Source organism: Pelobates fuscus, chromosome 4, assembly GCF_036172605.1.
Source record: "Pelobates fuscus isolate aPelFus1 chromosome 4, aPelFus1.pri, whole genome shotgun sequence".
NCBI classification, from domain to species: Eukaryota; Metazoa; Chordata; class Amphibia; order Anura; family Pelobatidae; genus Pelobates; species Pelobates fuscus.
In genome coordinates this window covers 99792844-99818008 of record NC_086320.1, presented here as the reverse complement: position 1 = coordinate 99818008, position 25165 = coordinate 99792844, and the positions used below count along the sequence as shown (strand labels likewise).

The following is a 25165-nucleotide window of genomic DNA, read 5'->3' as shown; positions in this document are numbered from 1 at the left end:
TTTTGCACGATATTCTAATTTTTCAATTATCACCTTTATATGCAAACATATACAACATGCACCAGGACATTGTCCAATGCCTTAAACAATAAACAAAACAAAACTTGATATGTTAAATAGCAAAAGCATACAGCTTTGCTCTAAGGAACCTAGCGGTGGTAACTTACTGGAGCGCTGCATTTTCATCCACCAATCCTTGCAGTAATGCGTCTTTGGCTATTTTAAATACTTCTTGTGAGTCACTGTCAGACTGACTTTCTTCATCACTAAAATAGATTTAAGAAAAAAACTGTCATAACATCTTTTCAATATACTCTAAAGAACACAGAATTAATATATAAATTTAATGTGCTACTTGGCTCAAAGGCCATAAAAAGTATTATATGTGGTTAACAGGTATTATAACCATAGAATAAAATTAGAAAACATCTAAAATGCATACAACAGTTGTAGAGATTTGATTACTTTTTCTTGGTCATTCACCCATTTGAAAGGGGGAATTTTTATACCTTAAGACACAAACACGTCTGTTTACATATATAAGAAAATACACATCAAACTAGACTTCAACTGCAAAAGTTGTGTACTGGAGGGTTGTGAGAAACATTCATGCAGGTTTTTTTTTTTTTTTTTAAACAATGTAAGCATGTCTATGCTCCAAAATAGCATTTTACAGAGATTTTTTTTAAATAAATGTAAATGGAACACGAATGTAATGGTTACTAATTCTTAATATGCTATTTGGGTATGTAGCCCTCTATATATATATATATATATATATAAAGGTCAACCTTAGAAGTAGATTTTCAACTCAGCACAATACTGATAGGACACATTCTGCTTTGTCACCAAAAAAATACCTACAGCATGATGAGACTTACCTGTAATTATCATAGATCCACATGAGAATGTCATACATGCGTTCTCGACACAAAGGAAATGAATGTGAGCTAAATCCGGTTACAACAGTCAGAAGCTCTCGAAGTTCTGTGGGTTTCAGTTTGGATAACATCTTGTATATAATATCGAGACACACTCTCTGCCGTTCATCATCTCTGAAAAGATGGGAACATTTATTCAGAACTTCATTACTTGTCTACCTTATGAACTAAACACTCTAAAATGAATTCTCATCGCAACCATAATCCTTACTTTATTAAATTGAAGCAAACTCAGTGCTACCTGCTGAAACTGACCTTATATTTTGTGTTGTGACTTGGCAATGTTCAAAGCCAGTTGTTCTCAGACATTCTGTACACACATATACATATATATAGCTCAGATCATTCTAGTGTAAATACAATTCATTATTATACATAGTTGATTATATGGCAGAGCATTTTCTTACCACCTTCCATTAATTCAGAGAGTATTTATTCAGCATAAGCAAGAACATGACATACTCCCTGAAGAAGTAAGATTAGGTTCATTAAACACATCTTGATGATCTTGATGACCACTGCTTTGTGCCACTTTGCATACAGAAGACAGTCCCCACTACACACGAATGCTACAAGCAACTCACATACACACACTTATCAGAGGCAGAACATAAAGAATATTATGAAGAATGTGAAGTTTATCAGGCAGCCCACATCCAAACAGACAAATACCACAAACAGTCTACATAAACACCACAAACAGAGCACACACAATCTGAAAAACAACCAGCAAATACACAACTCCTCCGACCACATACAATACCACAAACAGCCCACATTCACACACAAAAGCCTAAAAGTCAATTCCTCTACACACACAATACCAAAAACAACAGAGCATACACAGCTACACTTACATACCACACAACACACAGTCCACACACATATACAACCTCACAAAGGATCTGCTGCACCCATGCATAACACAAGCCAAATTCCTAAAAATACATAAATGTTACTTTAAAACAATAGGGCCAGCACCCTTTGGGACATCGAAAGTTTACGTAGGCTCAGAGTTACCAAAATATTGCAGGCCCCTGGCTTATACTGTGGTGGAATCTCGGTAAAAATAAATTTAGTAGGCCGAGATTACCACGTGGCATGTGTACGTGCATATGCTGACGTATCGATCAGTTGGTTGCACGAGGCAAGATACGATCAGTAGTGTACGGAGCATGTGCAAGAATACAGGATATAGTATTCCCCTCCTCCATTGTGCTGGACAGGCCATGCGGTCAAGCAGGAAGTTAATTCTTATTTGTATTGATTGGTCAAGAGAATGTGCGGGTGGAGCTTAATATGGGAGGAGTTATGTGCCTATATGAGGAGCCTGCACTATTGTCCGGGGCTCAGAACTTGCTGTATTTTGGTGACATTAGTCCCTCTGAGTCCCGATCGGTGATCCAATAAAGAATCTCTTCCTTCCTGAAGAAACCTGTGTCCATCTCTCTGTGCTTGGCTTCCGTCAGTTTCTCCGGTATCAATACAGCATTGAGTCCTACACTCAAATATAATGACAACTCTTCAGACAGGGACTTCAATATACTCAAAAATCAAAGTGCTGTGGAATAAGTTTTAAGTAACAATTGTACTCCGTTTTAACCCTTTAAGGACACATGACATGTGTGACATGTCATGATTCCCTTTTATTCCAGAAGTTTGGTCCTTAAGGGGTTAAAGAAAACCACGAAAATGTATTACAGTGTTAGAAACAGAACTGATTTTATTTTGGTATGAGTTTACTTGGTATGAGTTAAAAGTATAGTAATAATAAATAAGGATCAAGCATCTCTACAATTCCAGTTATGCTCATTGTGTTGCCAATAGTATTGGTTTTTATAAAGATTTTTCTCACCTGTTGTTCATGATCTGGATGAAGTCTTTATGCTTCAGTTCAATAAAAAGATCAGATATTTCATCAGCTCTGTACATTATTATTTCAAGACACTGGGTCTTTAGAACTCCATGAAGTTTCGGCAGTAAAAAGAGCACAATGACCGTAAACCTGCAATCAAGACAGTACATAAACACCAGAAATCCAAATACAAAATAAGATGAAGGATAGTAAAGTTACTGTACCGGTCAGCAAAGGGTGGAAAATTCTTCACTATTTTATTCAAGCACATTATGAACTTGTCTTCTCTTTGACTGGCATGATGTCGCCTCAATTCTTTCTCTACGTACGTAAAAACCGGTTCGTCCATGGACTTTAAGTGAAAAAACAAAACAAACATTTGATATGGAATACATCAGTAACATAATTTGGAAGCAAGCAGTTTTATACAGAATTAATTAACATAAAAATATTCTAAATTGAAAACATCTGGCCAATGTCCTACAGCAGGGGGGGTGCAAGCTTTCTCTAAGGTGGGCAACTTTATCAGTAATGTATGTGAGCTTGGGCTGAAGGTATATGTTACCTGGAACCCCTAGTGCTTAGAGTAAACATTGTATCTGTTGTAAAGAGACAGTTAAATCGGTCTCATATGACTGTGCAGTATCAGGGTATGCCTTCAGGGATATTATTTTATCAGAACCTTTTCCCGAGTAGTGCACTATATTAGGTCATATCTTTGGGAGACAGAGAGGTGTTGTAGAAGAAACAACCAGCTATCTAGCACCAAGTTTATTATCTCCTACACCTACAGTAACACAGAGGATAACAAATAGAAATATCATGACAGGCAAAATCAGCTGAAATTACAAAAACGCACATACCTTTTTGTTTTCAGCAATGTATCGAAGAACGAGTCCCAAGACTTCAGCGGCCGCGATATAAACATCTTTGAATCTTGTAAATGCAAGATTATTTGTCAGAGCTTGAAAGTACCTAAGAAGGAGAACATTCATTTGTTAGACTTTCAAGTTAACTTTACATAATCAATTCTAGAGCAGAAAGACAAATTACGTACTTGGCATTAGTATGGTGACCCATTCTTTAACTGTAAAGTTAACTCAGACACCTACTCTTTAACTGTAATATAATTAAGGCTTTAAAGGCCATCAATGGAATAATTCTGTCACAACAAACTAGCCATTTAAAAATACAGTATAAAATAGAATGTCCCTCAGCCTCACTTACCGATTGTAGGGTTGTTTATAGCTGCAAACACAAAATAATCAGGACATTCTAAACTAGTACAGTGCCTTTAGAGACCAGATTGTAAGCTTTAGGTCTTATGATTGTACATACTACATGGCTAAGTCACCTACTGCTTTAATAAGAATTCCAAGATAGAGCTGAAAATACCAGAGTTAACAGAATTTTTTTATTATTAGTTTTAAAGACTTAACTAAAACACACATTATTATCATTATAACTACAACATGAAGCCTCAATTTAATTTGAAGAATAATCTGTTATAATAATGTTTGTAGCATATTACACATATTCTAGAAAACGTAATCGATAAAATGATGAACAGTTTAGTTTAGTGTAGCAACAATGATTTGTATTATCACTATGTTGATATGTTAAAACATTTATCAGAAAAAATGTAGTATGCTTGTCTTTCAAAATAATCTAGATAAATACCATTAATTATCTATCAAGTAAAATACCATTAATTATCTATCAAGTATTTCTCTCAAGCATAAATTTTACCTAACTCACCTCTCACAACCTATTGTATGTTCTGTATCAGCAAATGGAGAAAAATCATTAGCCAGGACTAGCCCCAGTAACTGGATTCCCACAGAGTTGTCTTTCTTATCAGGATCTGTGCCTGAAAACCCATCATATATTAACCTGAATAATTAGAGAGAAACAATAAACAAGCAAAAAAACAAAACATTTTAAACAAAATATAGCTGAAAAGACCCATCAAACACAACAGCAGACCATACACCACATGAAAATAAAAATCATCCACTGCATAGTAAAATCAGCGTGTAAAACATATATTTACAATCAGTAGCGGTGCATATAACAATAACAAAATAAGGTAAAGCCAAAATAAAATGACTAAGATAAATTAGCATCACTTATATGATATTAGGAGCTGTATAAGAAGAACAGGGACCAAGTGACAAAGTTGAAAAGATTATATTAAAACATTTGACCTTTAAATCCTAAATGACAGGACAATGGGCAGTGCAACAATAGGGACATTATGATACACCGTAACCACTTTCTAAATCTAAAGTTGTGTTGGTGCTTAGAGTGTCATTTTAATAAATGAGAATGTTTTCCATGTAAAATATTCAATATACAAACTTGTAAGGTATGTGGAGACAGTCCTTCCAGCATTCCAGAACGGTTTTGGTAATCTCCAGGTTATGCCTGTACACTGCCCTCTTTTCATGAAATGCATTTTTCATCAGAAATTCAAGCAATCGATTAGCCAGGATTTCATCCTTGGGAAGTCCCTGAATAGTAATAAAAGGCACAGAAAAACATACTGTCAAAGCGAATTGAAATCTCGCGACATCCAAATGTTTATATAAATATTTCAGTACTTACAGTAGGTGTAGCGACACTTGACCAAGACAGTAAGGTGACTACAGCCTCCACTACCATATAGTGTATACCATCACCTCCATTTTTTCCAGATACAACTAACTGCAATAGTGGACCAATCCAAAATCTTGCATAAGGTTGAAAAACCTAAATATGTGACAGAATATTTAAGATTATTGTTTAGCTCTTTTACACAGACACCAAAAAACATCAGATAGCAAGATGCATTTATACATTATGCAGGGGATTACATGATGATAATCACTAAAACATAGGTTAAATCAGAACAGTGTGAGCAGGAAAAGGTAGATAGAAAGTGTAAAATTAATCTAAAAGTCATTATAGATTACAGAATGTTTTAAACATGCAAACTACTTATTGCTCACTTCAGTCTTAACTACAACAATGGAAAAAAAACAAAACATTACGTGTGCAACATTTAAATAACTTACTTCTTCTGCATTTACAATAAGTTTGGTGATAAAAAGGCGAATGTTTAAGGGAGTGGATGGATTCCCTAGCTTTACATGCAGAAACTTCATCCATGGAGGTAGGTCTTGTGGAGTCACACCCTGAAAAGAATATAAAGTACAATATTTGAACTCAAAAACATGTGCTAAGTCCTAAAAAGATATGAACTATAATTTCATTAGCAAAAATTAGCAGACGCAGTATATTTATTTAATTAATTAAGGCACATGTTATCTGCCATATCTGTTATAACTACACCCACCCCAAAAAAAACAACAAATACTCAAATCTGTTCTCTCGCTCTCATTTGGAACAATCAGTAATATCCAAGTCTACTCATAGTACAAAAAGTGTGCATCATTTTCTTTATTTTTTAAGTGTACTCATGCTGTGCTTGTTGACCAGTTGGTTCACACTTGCTCACAGACCTCCTCAACTTTAGGCGTGATCTCATTTCTCTTCATGTGTTTAATTAAGTATGTCATGGCCGTCATACATTCATGTTGATTAAGCTCATCCATTTCAAACTCCATAACCTCATCTGCTGCCTGAAGATCAGTAACCCTCTCCTGTAAAGACAGAGTAGAAATGTGAAGAATGCAGTATAACGGAAATATAAGCATACAAAAACAAACATTTGTTACGTGTACCTTCTTTCTGCTCCGACTCTGAGCAGACCTGGAGCCCTGAGAACTGAACGAAAAAGTCTGGACCCCAGTAGAGAAATCAAACTGACTCATTTCTTCACTCAAACTGCTGTCTGCCATGTAGGACTGGGAAGATAAGTATCTGGGCTCATCTTATAAAGTGGAAGATAAAAACCCCAAAAATATATATTAAAAAACAAAAACGAATATTTGAACACAAACACTAATACTCCAATGCCATTATGTTCTCATATAAAAAAGAACATTTGAGGAAAGTGCCAAATCAAAAAACAGCCTAATGAATTAGTCATTTCCATTTTTGGTACTTTTCATGTGATTTGTCTACAAACCATTACCATAGACTTTAACAGTGATGTCTGTAGACAAATCATTTGGAAGATTTTTCAAACAGTATTGAATCATTTGGAAAGCTTATCCATTAATATTAATGAGCATTTTTGAAGACAAGATGAGCACCTTGGATCGTTGAATTGCAATTGCACCACTATAATTTGAAATATATTCTACATCTCAATGATTGCTTATTGAGCCATGGACATTTTGATCACATTTAGTAAAGAAGTACCCTATTATTTTGTTTTTTTGAATGATGTGTAAAATAAAAAGAGAAATAAATTACAGTGAAATTAACTTCATGTGAATAAAGGTAATTTTTTTTCATTGCTGACAGTGAAGTGTCAAATATTTAATGTTTCATATGGAATATTTTCCTTATAAAGTGGCATAGAGTTTTTGTAAGATATCTATTATTTATTGGTAAATGGCTATAATGTATTTAATCATGAATGATCCGTCACTTTAAAAAATTTGCATTACATTAAGTTCCCGAAATGAAACTTTAATTTCAGGTATCACACTAGTTTAGATAAATATAAAACCTATATACACACAGGGACGTATTAGCCGCGAGGCAAACAAGGCATTTGCCTTGGGCGGCATTTTCCAGGGGGCGGCAAAAAAAGCTACCCCCAAATGCCCAGGGCAAATGCCTTGTTAGCATTGCGGCTAACCGACATGCCGGTCGGGCTGATGGGCGGGCGGGCAGGCGGCTGGCGAGGGAGCACTTCCCCTGAGCTCTCTGTTCAGCTCCCTCGCGCACCGCCTGCATATGACGTCATATTCCGGCTCCGCCTCCCAGCCTCACTCTGCGGGCGGCGCACGAGGGAGCTGAGCAGAGAGCTCAGGGGAAGTGCTCCCTCGCCAGCCGCCCGCCCGCCAGTGCCGCCCTGCAGCCACTGGACCACCAGGGATTGGGAGAACCCTCCCCCCCCAGCATTCCCAAAGGTAAGGAGGCTGGGGGCGGGGGGGAGTTAAATAAAAATAAAGAGAAGTGATTGTTAATGTGAGTGAGTGTGTGTGTCTGTTAGTGTGTGTGTGTCTGACTGTGTGTGTCTGTTAGTGTGTGTGTGTCTGTGAGTGTGTGTGTGTCTGTTAGTGTGTCCGACTGTGTGTGTCTGTTAGTGTGTGTGTGTGTGTGTCTGTTAGTGTCCGACTGTGTGTGTCTGTTAGTGTGTGTGTGTGTGTGTGTGTGTCCAACTGTGTGTGTCTGTTAGTGTGTGTGTGTTCGACTGTGTGTGTCTGACTGTGTGTATCTGTTACTGTGTGTGTCTGTTAGTGAGTGTGTGTGTCCGACTGTGTGTCCCCGACTGTGTGAGTCTGACTGTGTGAGTCTGACTGTGTGAGTCTGACTGTGTGTGTCTGTTAGCTAGAGTATGCGGGGGTGGCGCGCGCGGGGGGGGAGGTGTCTGAGTTTTGTCCTGCCTAGGGCAGCACAAAACCAAGATACACCACTGTATACACACAGACATATACACACACAAAGATTGTACTGCCCGTATCGAAGTCTTACGTAAGTAGACACTTTGTATAAAGAAGGACAGCCATACCAGAATCTCCATTTGCTGCTTCCCTTGCTTCCTTACGTATGGCAAGATACCTCTTCTTTCGCTCCATTGGTATCTACAATAGAGATTTTATTACTGAATTACTATCAAATCATTTCTTACCCCGAACATGTTTAACAAATAAAGAAAAGTAGCCAACATAGGACCATAAAAAATTATTCTGGAATTCGGTCACAAATAGCTTAAAAGAAAAAAAATAACAATAATGATGATATACATATCTATATTATATCCAATCCCAACAAAAACCCGCCTGTAACATCAACATATGACCCATATCATTATCAAACCATAACATACAATTTTTCAGGCTCACTCATCGAGTCAGGTTTGGCATACCAACACCTACATTCAAGTCAAAGTTGTTGACAATATATATGTATGTTTATTATTAGAATACAGTACTACACAGCAGTTCAGAGGCTCTAACATTCAGCTAAACGGGTATATACATCCTGGTCTCCTCGAGATAAGTGGGAGTTACATTCTCAAATGGCAGCAGAAAACATTTTATGGATAGATAGATAGATGGATGGATAGACATATGGGTAGGTAGGTAGATGGATAGAGAGATGGCTAGATAGGATTCAACTTACCTCTACTTCTATAGGAAATGTATAGCACCGTTGGAGGTCAATTAGATTTTCAAATATGAGTAAGTTCTAGAAGCACAAGGACATTTTATTTTTACAATGTGAGAAAAAAAAAAACTATCTGCATCAACTCTGCTGATGATTTATATTCAACACAATTCTGACAGAAATATTTGAGAGGGGCACTCTGGGATGCATTATAAAGTTAATGCAATCGAGCATTTTGCATTAAAGAGATACTCAAAGCACTAAAATAACCCAATGAAGCAGTTTTGGTATAAAGATCAGACTCCTGCAGTCTCTCTGCTTTCGGTTTCACCCCAAAGGATGCCTCCAGCACCGATCTCCAGGTCCCCCAGGCGGCATCCAGCTTCTGAATCTCCGTTACAGAACGCGCAGATTGCCGCCGGACAGAGACGCCACAGACTGGCTAGAGTGGTCAGCTAATGCTATAAGCCAATCAGTATCTCCCCATTGATGGAAAAAAAGGTATATTTCTTTCTTTATCAATGGGAAGCTATTGACTGGCTTAGAGCATCAGCTGACCACTATAAGGTAAGATTGCGACCAGGGGCTTCCAGGCACCATAAAAACGTAATTTAGATGAGGTTGTTATGGTGACCGGACTGTCCCTTTAACTAATATGTATTTGTGAGGTGTGAAAATGTTATTTAAATGTAAAAATCTATACATCTTTATCCAGCAAATGGGTGCCTCCATCTTAGCCTGCTGTCCGCTGTTATAAACTCTGTTCTTTGCACCTGCCAATCAACAAAGAGAAAACATACAGAGAAAAGGAGAAATGAAACAATTGTTCTATTGTTCTTCCTCACTTGCAATGCTTGCCCAGGCATTGGCTTGTCTGAAGTGGATTGTGGCGTAATTTTCTAAATCTTAATATACATTAAAAAAAGGCAACATCTCAGGTAACTAAGCTTTAACATAAGTTATAAGTGATTTGCAATGTTTCATTAAATCCATCCATGAGCCGCATGCCTGCCAGGCTGCCCACGCTCTCCATGAGCCGCCTGCCTCCCATCCCAGGCTGCTGGGATGGTTGCTTAACCCCTTAAGGACACACGACATGTGTGACACGTCATAATTCCCTTTTATTCCAGAAGTTTGGTCCTTAAGGGGTTAAAGGGCTCACAAATCCCAGACGCCAGAACAAATTTCCTAGTCGCTATGGCGCCTGGGATTTGTCGAGCCCTATGCTACATCACCAAGATTGAGAACATGATGTAATAATTAGTAAATTGACAGGTACACTGGAAGACAGCCAAAAAGGTTTATTTTTTCCCCTTAACATTTTCTGCATGAATATTTTCTTTCTTTCTTCAATGGCCAGGAATTACCTTTTCTTTCTTTTCCGTAAAAAGAAATCCTTGATAGAATTTACTTTCTGAAAAGACGCAGCTTACAACAGCTATGGCACAGTTGTACGCAGCACAATGGTACTGCCTCCTTTTCTCCAGCAACTGCGTTTCGCCTGACATGTTCTCTGTAAAAGTATCATAGCAGGATCTGAACAGGGCAAATGAGAGAAGAAACTAATAATCAACCATAGCATTGATACCTGCTTAATACTTTTTTGGTCTTCTGCTTCCAAACATCTTTAGAGTATTATCTATAATCTATGACATGCAGTAAGGCTATTACGATGGAGCCTCAGTAACAGAGGAGCTATTCAGGGAATAATGTTGTAATAGCCAAACTAACAAATACCTAATACTAATGCATCTTCTTTTGTGTCACAATGATATTTGTAAATGAATATCCAGAGTAACAATTCTCAGATTCTCACTGAAGAAAAGCGAATAGATAAATCAGTACTGGAAGAGAAAAACACAAAGCCTTGTTCGTAGTATTACCCGAACACTCCTCATCAGTTCCAGTTCTTTGGGATAACCCCTGTCTGGAGCTCAGTTGGTCATGCAAGTAGAGACAAGTAACGCACTGCGGTCAGTGCTTTAAATGTGTCCACTGCAATAATATTCTGGGAAGTATACTGTAATCAGGGCTAAACATATACCTCCACAGATGAATTTCTACTCACCAGGGCGAGTAGAAATTCATCTCTGTATACTATGGCTTGCAGTGGCAAGTAATAATCCCTTTGGCTATACATCAAATACCCTCTCTCTCAAAACTTTTTCCATGGGAATTTAATCAAAAGGAGTTCTAAATGAAGGACATGGGAAAGTAAAACAATTAACATGATTGTCATGACAGTGTGCCGTGGATTTCTCACTTCACTAATGCCTTTGTCAGCTGATTTCCTTCTGCGTTTGAGGATCCTTCAAATGCGTGATTTATTTTCGATTCTTTGGAATATATCTCATCTTTGGAGAGACGGGAATAGAGCACTTCCAACATCTTGTAATAACCCAGTTTCTTGGTAATTTGTGTTTCAAACAATGCTTCTGGCACCTGTAAAATGTGTATAAAATAAGCAACTCACACTAATGCTATTCTCTTTTATTTCTTCTGGTTTTAGCATTTATAGTGATTTAACTATTATTGCAACCTTCTATTGTACTGCTTTGAAAGACAGAATTCTAAAAAGGACAAATGACAAACAAGTTTACAGCAGTTCATATATGCTACAGATCTTATACACAGTAAAACACATGGATACGCAATACACTCCCCCAGATGTTTCCAGCTTGGAAATAAATGGATTTTGTCTGGATTCCTAATATTTGGTCAAAACAAAATACCTCACAAGGTGCAATTTTCTTTATTTTTAATCAAAAATTATTTAAAATATATATTGAAAAGGGATATTTGTATCCTGGATATGTGATCCAGCCTTTGGCTTCTGTTAGGGTCTCATTATTAAATTAAAACTGTAAATCGTTAGTCACTACCAGCTTTGCACAATCAAATAGCAAATTTGTTCTGATATAAAATGCTCAAGCTCTGTCAAGTTGGAGACACAATTGGTGCACATCAGTTGTCAAGATATTAAGATCCTTGGTTTGAAACCATGCCAGTGCATCTTTGACAGTGTCATTTTATTCTGTAGGGTCATTATACTATTGAAAGGTAGATAGACTCTCAGGTGTTTTTAAGTCTGAAATGGGTTGTCGCCAATAACAGCCCTGTTTCTGACTCCATGCATCATGTCCTCAAGCATGACGAATTCTTTTTTACTTCTTGCCAACAAAAAGCATCCCTACAAAAACAATGCTCCCATAATTAGCATGCTATATGATGGGATTGCGATAAGCAGTGTTGAATTTGTACCACACATAATAGTTTTTGCTAAGGTCATATAGTTCAATGTTGTATGCGACTTCTGAAGACAATTGGCTACAGCAGAGCTTATTTAGGTGTTCCATAACAAGTGTGGGTAATTTTGTTATTTTATTTTTTGCATATCATAAATCCCTGCATTTAGCAACGACTGATTATATCTCTTCCCTGGTGCATTTTATACTAGAACTGTCTTACCATGATACCTGGTTTCCTTTAAAGAGTTAACTTGTGTTCAATCAAATCTCTGTACTCTGTGCATGCTCTCTATATTACACACTTGTCACTCAGTGTTATGAGACAGGTGCTCGGTGCGAGGGTAGTCTATAAGGAGCATAGCAGGAGTCTAGTTTAGTGATTTTTGAGAGAGGATTTATTGTAATACCATGCTAATACAGTTTGCCCTCGATTTAGATATGCATTTTATTAGAATGGAAACCTTACAGTCTGTGTTAATCTTGTTTGCATTTTTGGACTGTTGCAACTATTGTGCCTTACCCATTTGCAATTGCAGTAGTAACATATGCTGACGGTATATTATGACAATCACTGAAGACATTTCTGAAAGAAGGATTTTTTTAATCGATGTAAAGGTTGCTGAATAAGCAGAATGGGGCAATTGATTTCTTGCTGGTAATCAATTTGCAGGTGTGTATGTATATGCCTTTTATTGTTCAAGATCTGTAATATACGGACTCTGAAAGTGCTGAAATATTGATTCACAGAGAATCATTGCATCGTTGATCTCAAAAAATGGAAACTGGCTGAGATACATAGAGGAAATGAAGGACCAGCAGTTGAGGATATAGTAGTTTGAAGAAACATGGAGGGAAAGTATTTATATTCAAACTTTACCATTAATATTTATACAGCGGCAAAATAGTGATGAAAAAGAAACAATGCACATAAGATATTTACCACAGAGACCCTTTAAATCAAATAGAAATAAAACATTTTATATCCAGGTTGCAACACTACAAAAATGGAAAAACATCAAATAGCGGTATATGTTTATACAAAACCAGTGTACCTTGAATGACCGTAAACTTCAACTACTATAGTCCTCTGTCTACTAAAAATGTGACATGGAGGCAGGTGAAACTCTAGCTCATTAACAGCAGAATAGTCACAGATTGCCAACAGCCCTCCTGACTATAAACTATTAAAAGTACAAGATGCAACATGTCTATGCTCTCCTCATTCATGTTTCCATATTGAGCATTTCTCATTCTCAAAAGGAAAATAAATGAATGGATCATGTGTATAGAAAGGAATTCTGGAACAAATTGGTAAAACTGGAAGAATACTCAGAGATAATCTATTTCACAGAAGAATGCTCTCTATGCAGAACTTTGCCCTACATTTCAATTATACATGTGGCTCTTAAACCCTACTGCAGGTCAATAAAGCTGAATAGATTTAATTTTAAACATGCCTGCTTATAGCTGCCTTAAAATACAAGAGAATAGCAGTTTTTAGTTCACGTGTTCAGTAATTCTTGAAGGCTCAAAATGGGCAAAAGTACACTTTTCCTGTTTATATTTCCCTACTAAAGAGTAAAATTGTTTTCTCTTTACAATCTAGTTTTATGTAGCACCAAACCTTCCATGTACACAAGTAATATTATGTTTACATTGGGATCACTGTAATCATTAGTGAGATTATTCGCAGTTAGCAAAATTATCCAATAGAAATGGATTCAAATCACCTTTTTCTTAAAAAAATAAATATATACCTTGTTAAATCTGCTCTTCAATGTGTCCATTGTGTGATTAATAATTTTGCTGAAGAAGTCTTTCAATGCATCCCAATTGCAGTTCCACAGGAGAGTAAGAAGGCATCTGTCCATTATAGACTGTCGGGTTGCATTTGATAGCAAGTCATCACTTTGGAACATATTGTGAAGTGTCTCCAGAAATACTACTTGTTTATCAGAAGTACCCCTAAAAATAATACAGTTTATACTTCTGTTAAGTCCCAGAGTAAGATAGGGAAATAGTGGAGTCTTAACTGCACAAAACCTCTTACAGAGAATCTATCATCAAAACACTATAAGGAGTATTAAAAACAAAAAACTAGAAATTGTGAAGAACTAGGAGAACTGTTAATTTTAGGCCAAAGCAGCAAAGCTTTGGCCTAAAATTTAGTCTTCCACAAGTTCCAAATTAATTGAATAAACCTAGTAAAAAGTCATATTTTGCAGAGGTTTATGGCATATAAGATGAAGAAGGAAACACTATTGATCAGAAGGAGAGGACCCGGATTGTTGGCTTTCATATTGGTCAAGTTTGGTTTGTCAGCTGCAGCAATTGCCTTTGAAAGTGCCGAAGCTGCATTTTTGGGAACACCGAAAGTAATTTATACATTTTTAAATGCATTTTCAATACAATGCATTTATAAAATTTGAAAAAGAGAGAGATTTCTTGCTTTTTGTATCTGTAGCAGCTCGAACTTCCCGAACCAGAGTCTCTTCCTTCTGGTCGTAGATGTGAATAAATAAGACACTTTGAAAAAGCCTTTATACAGGTGAAACGCGTTAGTGTGTTAATATTTTAAGCTACTTTTTGATGCTATAATTTTGTTTATTAATAAAACAATTTCTAAAAATTAATTTCTTGACCTTATCTGCATCCTTGAGGATTTTACCTGGAGGACTCCATATTTCTTGCTGGGGAACATACCAACTATGCTGTTTAGGATTGAGCAATACTTGTTTGCTCTTAATTTGTGAGTATATCTCCTTTTATTTATTTACTATTTTAAAATTATGGAGAGCACAAAATGTTGTGTTTAGATTTTTTCTTACATTACTGGAGCACTATCTACTGGCATACCAGAATACATAAGCACCGCTACTACCACTGCTGACCATCGCTAACCACTAGCCTAAAGACACCTCCTCATATAGGACCAGGACATCTACATATCCACAGCGGGGGATTGTACAGTCCAGACGCAGTGATCTGGAGCTGATCTTGAGCTCCAGTAAAGTGTGAGTGCAATCTTTTTTATTTGCCATATTTGATACCCTAAAATACTACACTATATTTGGGTTTTGTCCATTTTTTGATATTGCTCTATTCTTATTTATAAAATTTACTGATTCCTGCAAAAGATCACTAATGGTTCAAGATTTGGAGAGTTCTCAAATCTCTTTCAAAGTTTAGATTTTTCCAATGTGGGGCTGAGTAATGCCTGCTGCAATTGGCAGGGCTGTGGAGACTATAAACAAAACATTTGGCTCAGACTCCTTAGTTTAGGATACCACTAACTCAGAGTCCTTATTTAAATACAATAATGGTATTACAATTGATCATATGTGCCGACATATAAATCGAAATTTTAAGTGTAACTAAAAATCTCGCAAAATACCCCAACAACCACGGTATGATAATAGATATTGTTTCAAAAGTGACAACACAAAATATTACTACATTTAAATTTGTGTCACCACTTCATTTTATGAGAATCAATAAGGGGTTATTCACTAAACAATTAACTGGGGGTGGGGGGGTGGGGGGGAGTTTACTGATTAAACCCTAACAACACATTATCTTTAAGAATACAACAGTTAGAAAGGTAACATTATCTATTCCAAGAACATTGATTTGATATGATTTACATAATGGCTTGTTGTTGCATAATAACAGTGAAGCTCGGTTCAAAGAAAGAGATGAAGGTTTTACAGTACTCAATCTAAACACCATGCACCATAAAATGAATCACAACTAGGCTATCAACTATCAACAGTGATACTTAGCAATGGTAACACCTGTTATGTCAAACACTACCAGCTGGGTACATTGGCTTTAATGGCTATATGCACTTGCTAATGTGCATGTTTATAAATCTACATTTGGAAAACTAAAGGCATGCAAATATCAATAAATTGTTTAAAATGTACTGACCTTTAATACTGTATAAAAACATATTGCTGCAATCCTAACAATCCGCTAATTATCGTCTGCTGGAAATGGCCTTCCATTATTACTAATGGAACATAATATATACCTGAAAATGCTTAACTTTCCTTTCGACATTGCTAATTTGCAATACGAAATAAGGTTTTATGAAAGGAGAATGAACAAACAGGCAAGAGCAACAGCCAGGAACACATAAGGGAGAAAAATATGGTCTGTAAACAATGCATACTATTTTCAGACTCCACGCCCATTACACCAGTAAAGGTCATTAAAGAGTTGCTCCAAGCATCATAACCACTACAGTGCTTATGATGTGAAGAGTACCCTGTCGCTGTTCCCAGGTAAGGCGGCAAACCGTTTACCAGCAGTTTACCACTTACCCAGGTCCTACCGAGGCCTCAGACATGGCTGTTGGCCAGCCTCCAGCTTCTGCAGAGATGCACAAGCTGCATGCTGATCCAGACGCTTATTGGCTAGGAGTCAGCGCATTGCTTTCAGCCAATGAATTAGCTTCTGTTCAATGAACTATGTACAGTATTAAATAAGCAAATGTGGAACTCTTGTTCCATGAGAGCTAATAATAATTACCTAATGATGCTGCCGGAGGTGGAGTTCTACATCCAACAACACAATAAAATATCTCTGTCTGTGCAGCGTTTCATCCAGAAATGATGAATATGTGATAGGATGAATATGTACAAGCATAAAGTTCAAATATTCTATAAGCAACAATGTCTGCAGCCAAAGCAGGATAAATATATTGACAAGGGTTTTATTACAAACAAAAGTGTTATTGTTCAAACTCTGTCATAACTCTGACAATGCAAAAGTTTGTGAAATATATATATATATATATATATATATCCATCACTGTCATAGCTTTCATTTGCTGGTTCAAAACCATATGATATTTAGTCCATATTTTTTTCTACTGCGAAGTTTAAGGATCACTCCATTACGATACTAGGAAAGCTAGAGGGAGAATAGAATGCATGTCCCTATGTATGAACTCATTATGATGCGAAGAGTTTGAAAATGTAAGTGCCACGTACACCACTATCAAGTAGTGAAAATGTAATTGTTTCCCAGGGTGCTTACCTCTGAACAACCTTTTTGAAGCTGCTTTGAAACAAATCTTCCATGAAATGCTTGCTGTCCCGGCACAGAATTTCACACATTAGCTGTAGCAACATCGGACTCTGAGACAATTCAAGAGCATCTAAAAACTGGAAATTAATTGGACTATTAACAAGTATTTCAGCTAAAGGACTAAGAATAGTCACTGTTAAATCTGACGTTTTAAAAAGTAAAAAAATAATGAGATTTCTAATTTTCTGCAGGGGTTCTCTCGAGAACTATAAACAGCTACTCTATTTAACCAAGTACAGTTTCAAGGTTAAATACTAAAGACAATCATCAATCAAAAACACATGGCCAATTATTGAAAAACTGAGAGGATAAACACTAACTGCTCTATGCTTTCCATTCAACTACCTTAAATTTGAAAATCACTTAGGATTCTCACTTTAACAAATAACCCTGTAAGAGACTTACAGAGGAGCTCACTTACCTCTGATTCATCACAGAGAATCTTCTTTATACAGCTCTGCTCTAAAAGATCGCTAGAGATGATCTCCCAGCAACCTCTAGTGATCTTCTAGAGCAGAAAACAATGCTTTTCTATGAGAAGCGTCACATTCAGAATGAGCGAATGCTCATGTGGAGCAAGGAAGAGCTTCCTCTAGGCTGTCAGAGTCAAGATGCAACTCAGAGGCTCTTATAAAAGTGCCAATTTCTGCTTTGAGTTTTACTTAAAGGGACACTCCAGGCACCCAGCCCACTTCTGCCCATTGGAGTGGTCTGGGTGCCAACTCACACTTCCCTTAACCCTGCAACTGTAATTATTGCAGTTTTCATAACTGCAATATTTACCTTGCAGGGTTAACTCCTCCTCTTGTGGCTGTCTACTAGACAGCTACTAGAGGGCACTTCCGTATTTATAGCACACGAAAAGTGTGCTATAGCGTCGCTGGACGCCCTCACGCTGTGTGAGGACCTCCAGCGTCACTGAAATCCCCATAGTAAAGCATTGACCACATTTTTCAATGCTTTCCTATTGGGAGGTCTAATGCGTGTGCGCAGCATTGCCACGCATGTGCATTAGGTATCCCCCGTCGGCGGACCCTGAACCAGTGCCGAGGGACATCGGCACTGGATACAGGTAAGTCACTGAAGGGGTTTTAACCCCTTCAGTAACTTGGGATGGGGGTGGGAGGGAGAGGGAGAGGGGACCTGCATTCCCAGAATAACGGTTTGTTTTCCTGGCACTGGAGAGTTCCTTTAAAGCATTTCAATAAAACAAGATATTATGACAAAATATGACCACCTAATGGAACACTATAGTGTTAGCAATTCAAAACTGTATTCCTAGCACTTTAGTGTCTCTTTTCCTATTACTATAACCCCCCACCTGGTGAATAAAGGGATAAAAACCTTTTTAACACTTAGATCTTTACAGTGCCGATCATTTCTCCTTCTTCAGTAATGTCATATAGATGGAGAAACCGAATGAGCATGCGTGGTGTGTGCCACACATGCATTAGAGCTTCCAAAAAAAAAAAAAAGCATTCAATCAAAACTTTCCTATGGGGATTTTCAAGACATTGGATGTTTATTTATTATTTATTGATTATTGCCATTTATATAGCGCCAACAGATTCCGTAGCGCTTTACAATATTATGAGAGGGGGATTTAACTATAAATAGGACAATTACAAATAAACTTACAGGAACAATAGGTTGAAGAGGACCCTGCTCAAACGAGCTTACATTCTATAGGAGTTCTCATGGAAAGCAAAAGGAATTCAGGAAGGACCTCTAGTGGCTATGTGGAAATATATATTTTTTTACATTGCAGGATTAAGGGGACAGGGGGACTTTACTCAGACCACTCCAATTAGATGAAGTGATTTGTGCCTACATGGTCCCTTTAAAAAAACACTTCAAATTCTAAACTGAAGGACTTTAGGGGTTGTGGCAGACCGTCTGGTACACCGATTGGGTACACCTCCCCTGTGCCTGAGAGATAATTGAGCCAGGAACTGTACAAACTCAATTATCTCCAGGTACAGAAAAATACAACAGTTGTACAACACCCCAAAAGAACCTCCAATATACATGGAAACCCCTCAAGAGTCATCCCTAGATAGCCCTGATCTGAGTGCCTATCATATCCAAAAAGTACTCAGATCAGTTCCGTGGTTTGGATTTTCCATGGATGTAAACTTTTGACCGACGTGGCTTATGCCCAAAATTGTTCTCACTTTCAGGCGTCCAAAACTGAATGAAATACCGATCTCATCCTCTGGCTCCAAGGTAGCGATTGTTCGCCTACTTCATGCGAACAATCCTACCGAACGGCCCTCTCCTGACATGTATATAAAAGAAGCAGGAGTTTGTCAAAGTTCAGCAGTGTTCGCGAGTTAGAGTGTCCAATTTTAGTTCCATGCACTCGACGACCAAACACCGCTGCCTGCGTTCGTGTGAACAAGATGGAACACTTAGAATGTTGAGGTGTCAGAAGAGGTCAATAGAAGTTAATGAGCCCAGAGGTGATCCGCAATTCGTGTGGTTGTTCGGTTCCCGAACTAAAACCGGAAACCACACGAACCAAGTCTTTTAAAGGTCTGTTACATGGCCCATAGTCCTTGGGCCGGAGGCTAGCTAGCCGGCTCCACCACGATCTTGTGGCAGAGGCATCTTTGCCACTGGGGTTTACAGAAAGTCCTGAATTTATAAAAGTGTTGATTTCAAGAGTAAAGAACACTTTTATAAAGCTCTAAGTTTGCACCTTCCAAGGACAGCCAGGGGGGTGCTTTTCCTCACACACATCGAGCACTCGCTCCAAGTGGATGTGAGGCTTCTCAGAGAGAAGCATTAGGTACAAAAAGTAATAGTTTTATTCCTCTTTTTTTTTTTTTTTTTAATCAGAGACATGGGGCCAAGATATTCACTAAATACTCCAGCATTGTAAATAAATGTATTTATAATGCTGGGCTGTACCTTTAAACTGTATAACAAATACGAATTTATTGAATTAAATCTAACTTACCTTTTTCACACAGTCCACATAGTTATTGTACTTCAAAGTGCCTTTAGGAAATTCATCAGATTTCATGGGAAAATTAAAGGCAACAAAGGTATTAAGGGTATTTTTCAATTCTGTTAGTTTTTCTCCTGTGAGCTTGGAAAAGAAAGGAAGAACCAGAATTGCTTGACTCTGGGGGGAAAAAAAAAAGGAGAAGAAGTAAATAAAAGAAATATCTCATTCCTTATTATATTGATCTGAAGGTAAAGACTAGGGTCACAAAAATGCCTTGGAAGTTTATATACTTAATAAGGGGTTAAGTGCCAGGGAAGCAAATTATCCACGATGTTAACTATGTAGATTTGCTGGATGACCCAGCAATTGTAACTTGCATTTCTACATAAATTAATAAAACAAAAATGTGGCTAGTTCTTAAATATCCTGAGGTTTTCAATACAGTGTCATATAATGAGTTCCAATATGTGCTAATCAGCACTGACTAGCAGACAGTGAGCAATCATAACCCTTTACTCTCAAAGGATAACATGCAACACTTTGCCTGATTAACAATCTGCAGACTTTTCACCCCCACAATCTTTAACAAAATGAGACACTCGTAATAATTTTTGAAGGAAAGCTACAAGCACCAAAACAACTTTAGCTCAATAAGTAGTTTTGGTGTATAGATCATTCTCCTGCATTCTAACTGCTCAATTCTTTGCCATTTAGAAGTTAAATCCTTTTTTTTTTTTTTTGCAGCCGTAGTCAAACCTAGTGATTTCTTTGAGACTTAATTTTGGGGATGCAGACTAATTAAGGCCTTAAACTCTGATATTTCATTGTGTTCTCTGAATCTTCCTAAACTCTATACTGCATATTGCTTGTACTTATTAGGAGTACTCTTCTTTTTTTTTTTTTTTCATTTAAAAAGTGTGAAGTTCATGCGCTATTATCTAATTTACCATCATAAGTCTGATATGTACACGTGCTTTTACCACAAGAAAAAAGAAAAGATTTAATTAGAGTTGATATAAAATTTACGCTTTAGAATATAAAATGGATCATGATTAATGTAAATCCAATTAACTTAACCAAAAAGCAGTTAATGTATATCTAAACTTAGCACTGAATGTCAGGGGCAAAGTGGGAGTAAGCTTCACCTATATGTCTATATGTCAGAGCACGGCAAGTCTGAAAGGGTTACAATAGCTAAGTTTGAAACTGTATTTGCTTATAGAATTGTTGATACAGAATTAAGGTCAGACTTACTTTCAAATTAAGCCCAAGTTTCTGATCGGACAAAAAGCTTATATATGTATTAAAAACGTCAGTGAAGGCTGCGTGGCTCGTGTCGAAAGACACAGAGGCATCAATCTGAGGGAAAAGAACATCTCAATCACCAAAAGAAATGTCAAAATTAAAACAAATACAAGCTAAATAAATACAGAGCAGTCCAGACAGGAATAAAAAATATTACAGCTTTGATATTATTTGCTTTTATGCACTGTAACAACAAATCAAATACACTAGGTAATCAAGAGATTATCCTAAGCCCACCATTTTAAATATCAGTTCAAAATCTCGCAGCCATTAAAGTGTCCATTAAAAGTAGCAGACAAACTGCAGCATTAAACATTAGTAACTGGTGCTTTGCACACATGCTTTCAGTGTTCCAAAAATATTTCAGAGAAAACGCAACTTTCTTTTTCTCTTTAATAATACATTTTGCATATAAATCTTGTAGAAGTTTGAATGATTAAGTGTGCTCATTTGTTTTGTATTTTTATTGAAAACTGTAAACTGTTTATTTCAAAAACTATTGCGGTCTAAAAACCATTTTACAGTGAGCTTTTGTATGGACTAACAGTGCTATTCGCAAACTGAGAATTCTCGATAATTGAGAAGATACAGGCAAATAGTAACAAAAAAAGTAAAAATTCTCCAAAGTAATTTTTTAGGAGCTTGATTATTTGGCATGAAACAAAAAGTGTCCTTGTCAAATCTCCACAAATAACATTTGCAGACTCGTTCTGTTTAAGGAAGAATGACCTGCACAGAGATGCACTTAATACAATAACAGAAGCATTTAAACAGGGCTTTCATCTTTCCTTGTTCGCATTAGCGTACATGTTTTACAGACAGGGCTATTCATTTAAAAGTTATGTGGTTGAATTGAAAATTTATTTCAAGTTTTAGGCCAAAATAGCCAAATTAAAAACAGAGCGGACAGCAGGTTTTTGTGATTCAGTTATTGTGGCCTAACATTTGAAATGCACTTTGAGAATTTAGTGCATAACCCCTGAGATAGTAAAATGCAATAGAGATTTCTTATGTAATCCCATTCGTATCTTGAATAATACCTGAAGAAGTTTAGCAAGTAGCGTAAGGACAGCCATTTTGCTCTCAGAAGTAGAATTCTCACCCCACCATGGCTTAAGTTGGCCCCAGTTTTGAAGTATTGCACTGACCAATTTAGCACCTTGTTGCTTTCTAACTGTGCGCTGCTTAAAACTTTGATCCAACATTCCATTAAGGACACAGCCCACCTTGAGAAAGGAAAAAAATAGTAAAAAAAAAAAATATATATACATGTTTATTTTTTACAATCGCTTCTCTAAAGGAATTAATTATTAAAACAAACTCCACTAGATCTATAGGTTATAACTTTATTTATTTTTAAAGAACCATACATACTATGGGGAAGCGTTGTAAATAGACATTTTGTTACAATAAAAAAAAATTCAGTCAGCTTGAGGCAATGTAATACTTTGCATTTTGAATGGATGAAATCCAAAGTAGCCAAATGCAATATAGCATCTTTTTTATTTTTTAAAGTTGTCATTTTATTTCTGTCTTTTTGCATCTATAATAATAGTCTTTCTCTTGAATGCAGCAAAAACCCTCAAATGAATGCTTTAACATTAAAAATATATTTATTTTTAATGTTATAGAGTATTCATTTTTTACTTTATATCCCTGCCACCCCATTAAAAAAAAAAGGTAAAAAGGACAGAGCAGCAGCACAGTCTCTATTGAGCTCTGCACCAGAAACACTATATCTCAACATTTCCATCACCTTTTGAGCTTCATGAGGACATATACCTGACACCCCCAACAGATGACAATATGGGAAGCAAGCACCGCAAATTTCAACTCCGGGAGAGCCCTAGAATGCCCGATATCAGGCTTTCCTTTGAGAGGCCTACTCCGCCAGAGCTGCTGAAGATGGCACCCAAACCTCGGGAGGAGGATGATGCCTCAGAGGAGTCTTACGAAGAGGAGGAAGAACTCGGGATTGGGAGAGGATTCCCAGGAGGCTGAACCGGACAAGGACTCCTCTCCTTCCACAAAAGGAGACATTAAAAGACTCCTGGCCGACCTGCGGGAAGTGTGGAAAATCAATCTGAGAGAGACTCAGGAGGAGATGGGAGCCCTCCACCAGAAAGTCCAGGCAGTGGAATCCAGGGAGAGTACCCGGGACACCCTGCTGCAAGCTACCAAAGGCCAGGTGTAGAACCTGGCCCAACAAGTACAGAGGCTTAACAGGGCGGTGTCAACGATAGAGTCACACCACAGACGCTGGAACACCCGCCTGCGCAGCATCCCAGAGACGATAGGGGAAAAGGCGCTGATGCCCTTTATCCAGAGGCTGATCACCTCCATGGGCCTCAAGGGTGGCGCTGACCCCACGCTGATATCAAACACATTCCGGACCCGTAAAGCAGCAACAGCACCAACCGGAGCGCCGAGCGATAGTGGTCACCACTGATGTTGCGGTTCGAGCTGACGGCCTGGCCCACTCCAGAGACAAGGGGAAATTCCAATTTGAAGGTTGCACAGTGGCAGTATTCAGCAATCTACCGTTTACCATCCTGCTGGAAAAGAGGCTCTTAACTCCAATAGCTGGTCAGCTGAGGGAACATTCGGTGAGATACAGCTGGGGAGGAGATGGCTCACTGATTGTCCTGCATGGAGACACCAACCTGGCTCTGACCTCCTCTGGGGACATTCCTGCGACAACTAAGGCTGCCAGCTGGGCCAACAGAGGGAACAGCAGCTCAAGGCAAAAGAACTGTGACATGATTAATATTAAGGATTAGGCCAGTAGGTCTGCGATCAGCTTCAGTTACTTAATTTGATATATTTGTTTTTGGGATGCCTTCAGTCTTTAGTTATCCAGTACGTAAACCCATTGTTATATGTCTTAGTTTAAAGAGACCACATATTTATATACATACAGTAAACAAAACTAATGCCTAATATATTGGTTTGAATAGATAATATGTATGCAGTATAGGAATATAGTGCATCCTATCTTAGTTCAAACGAATATAGGAATACAACATATGGCTCTATGGCTTAGTTTAAAGCAACTATCTATCTACAGTAGATGACCCTACCACTTCATGTCCTTGTCCGGAGAGACTATATAGAGCCAGTATATGAAGCCCTGGTCCCATGTCTTAGATACAGCTACTGAAAGATTGTGAACCGAGGGCCCTATGTCTTAGTAGGAAGCGGCTATATGTATGCAGTTTATGAATATAATGATCCATGTTTTAGTTAAGCGACTACACGCAAGTGACAAATTTACTACCTCCCTGTGCCCTAGATTCATGTGACTACACATAAGCAGTATATGCACCTACGACCATGTGCCTTAGTTGAAACGACAAGAGGCTAAGACCAGGAGTTCTAGTTCTAATTAGAGTGACTTCCCAGACAAGGTGAATGGTCCTGCGGCCGCGAGACCTAGTACAATGCAACTATAGGTATGCAGTACTCCAGGCTATCGCCATATATCCCAGACTACAGCGACTATATGTATCATCCTAGACTAAATAACGCTAATTTGTTTGCT

General features: G+C 37.6%; 1 protein-coding gene across 1 annotated transcript in view; it reads right to left on the bottom strand.

The window, feature by feature from the left end:
• PRKDC (protein kinase, DNA-activated, catalytic subunit) overlaps positions 1–25165 on the bottom strand; it is a 167699-nt gene that overhangs the window by 55643 nt on the left and 86891 nt on the right. Inside the window, exons 37-56 of the mRNA XM_063451401.1 lie at positions 22665–22850; positions 21574–21678; positions 20329–20496; positions 17316–17443; positions 14030–14237; positions 11288–11466; positions 10392–10560; positions 9040–9105; positions 8426–8498; positions 6522–6670; positions 6300–6440; positions 5853–5972; positions 5404–5547; positions 5158–5309; positions 4555–4689; positions 3660–3771; positions 3021–3148; positions 2797–2946; positions 882–1055; positions 168–266 (exon numbers count right to left, since the gene is read on the bottom strand). Coding sequence (XP_063307471.1) covers positions 168–266; positions 882–1055; positions 2797–2946; positions 3021–3148; positions 3660–3771; positions 4555–4689; positions 5158–5309; positions 5404–5547; positions 5853–5972; positions 6300–6440; positions 6522–6670; positions 8426–8498; positions 9040–9105; positions 10392–10560; positions 11288–11466; positions 14030–14237; positions 17316–17443; positions 20329–20496; positions 21574–21678; positions 22665–22850 — 2786 coding nt within the window. The remainder of the gene's footprint in view (positions 1–167; positions 267–881; positions 1056–2796; positions 2947–3020; positions 3149–3659; positions 3772–4554; positions 4690–5157; positions 5310–5403; positions 5548–5852; positions 5973–6299; positions 6441–6521; positions 6671–8425; positions 8499–9039; positions 9106–10391; positions 10561–11287; positions 11467–14029; positions 14238–17315; positions 17444–20328; positions 20497–21573; positions 21679–22664; positions 22851–25165) is intronic.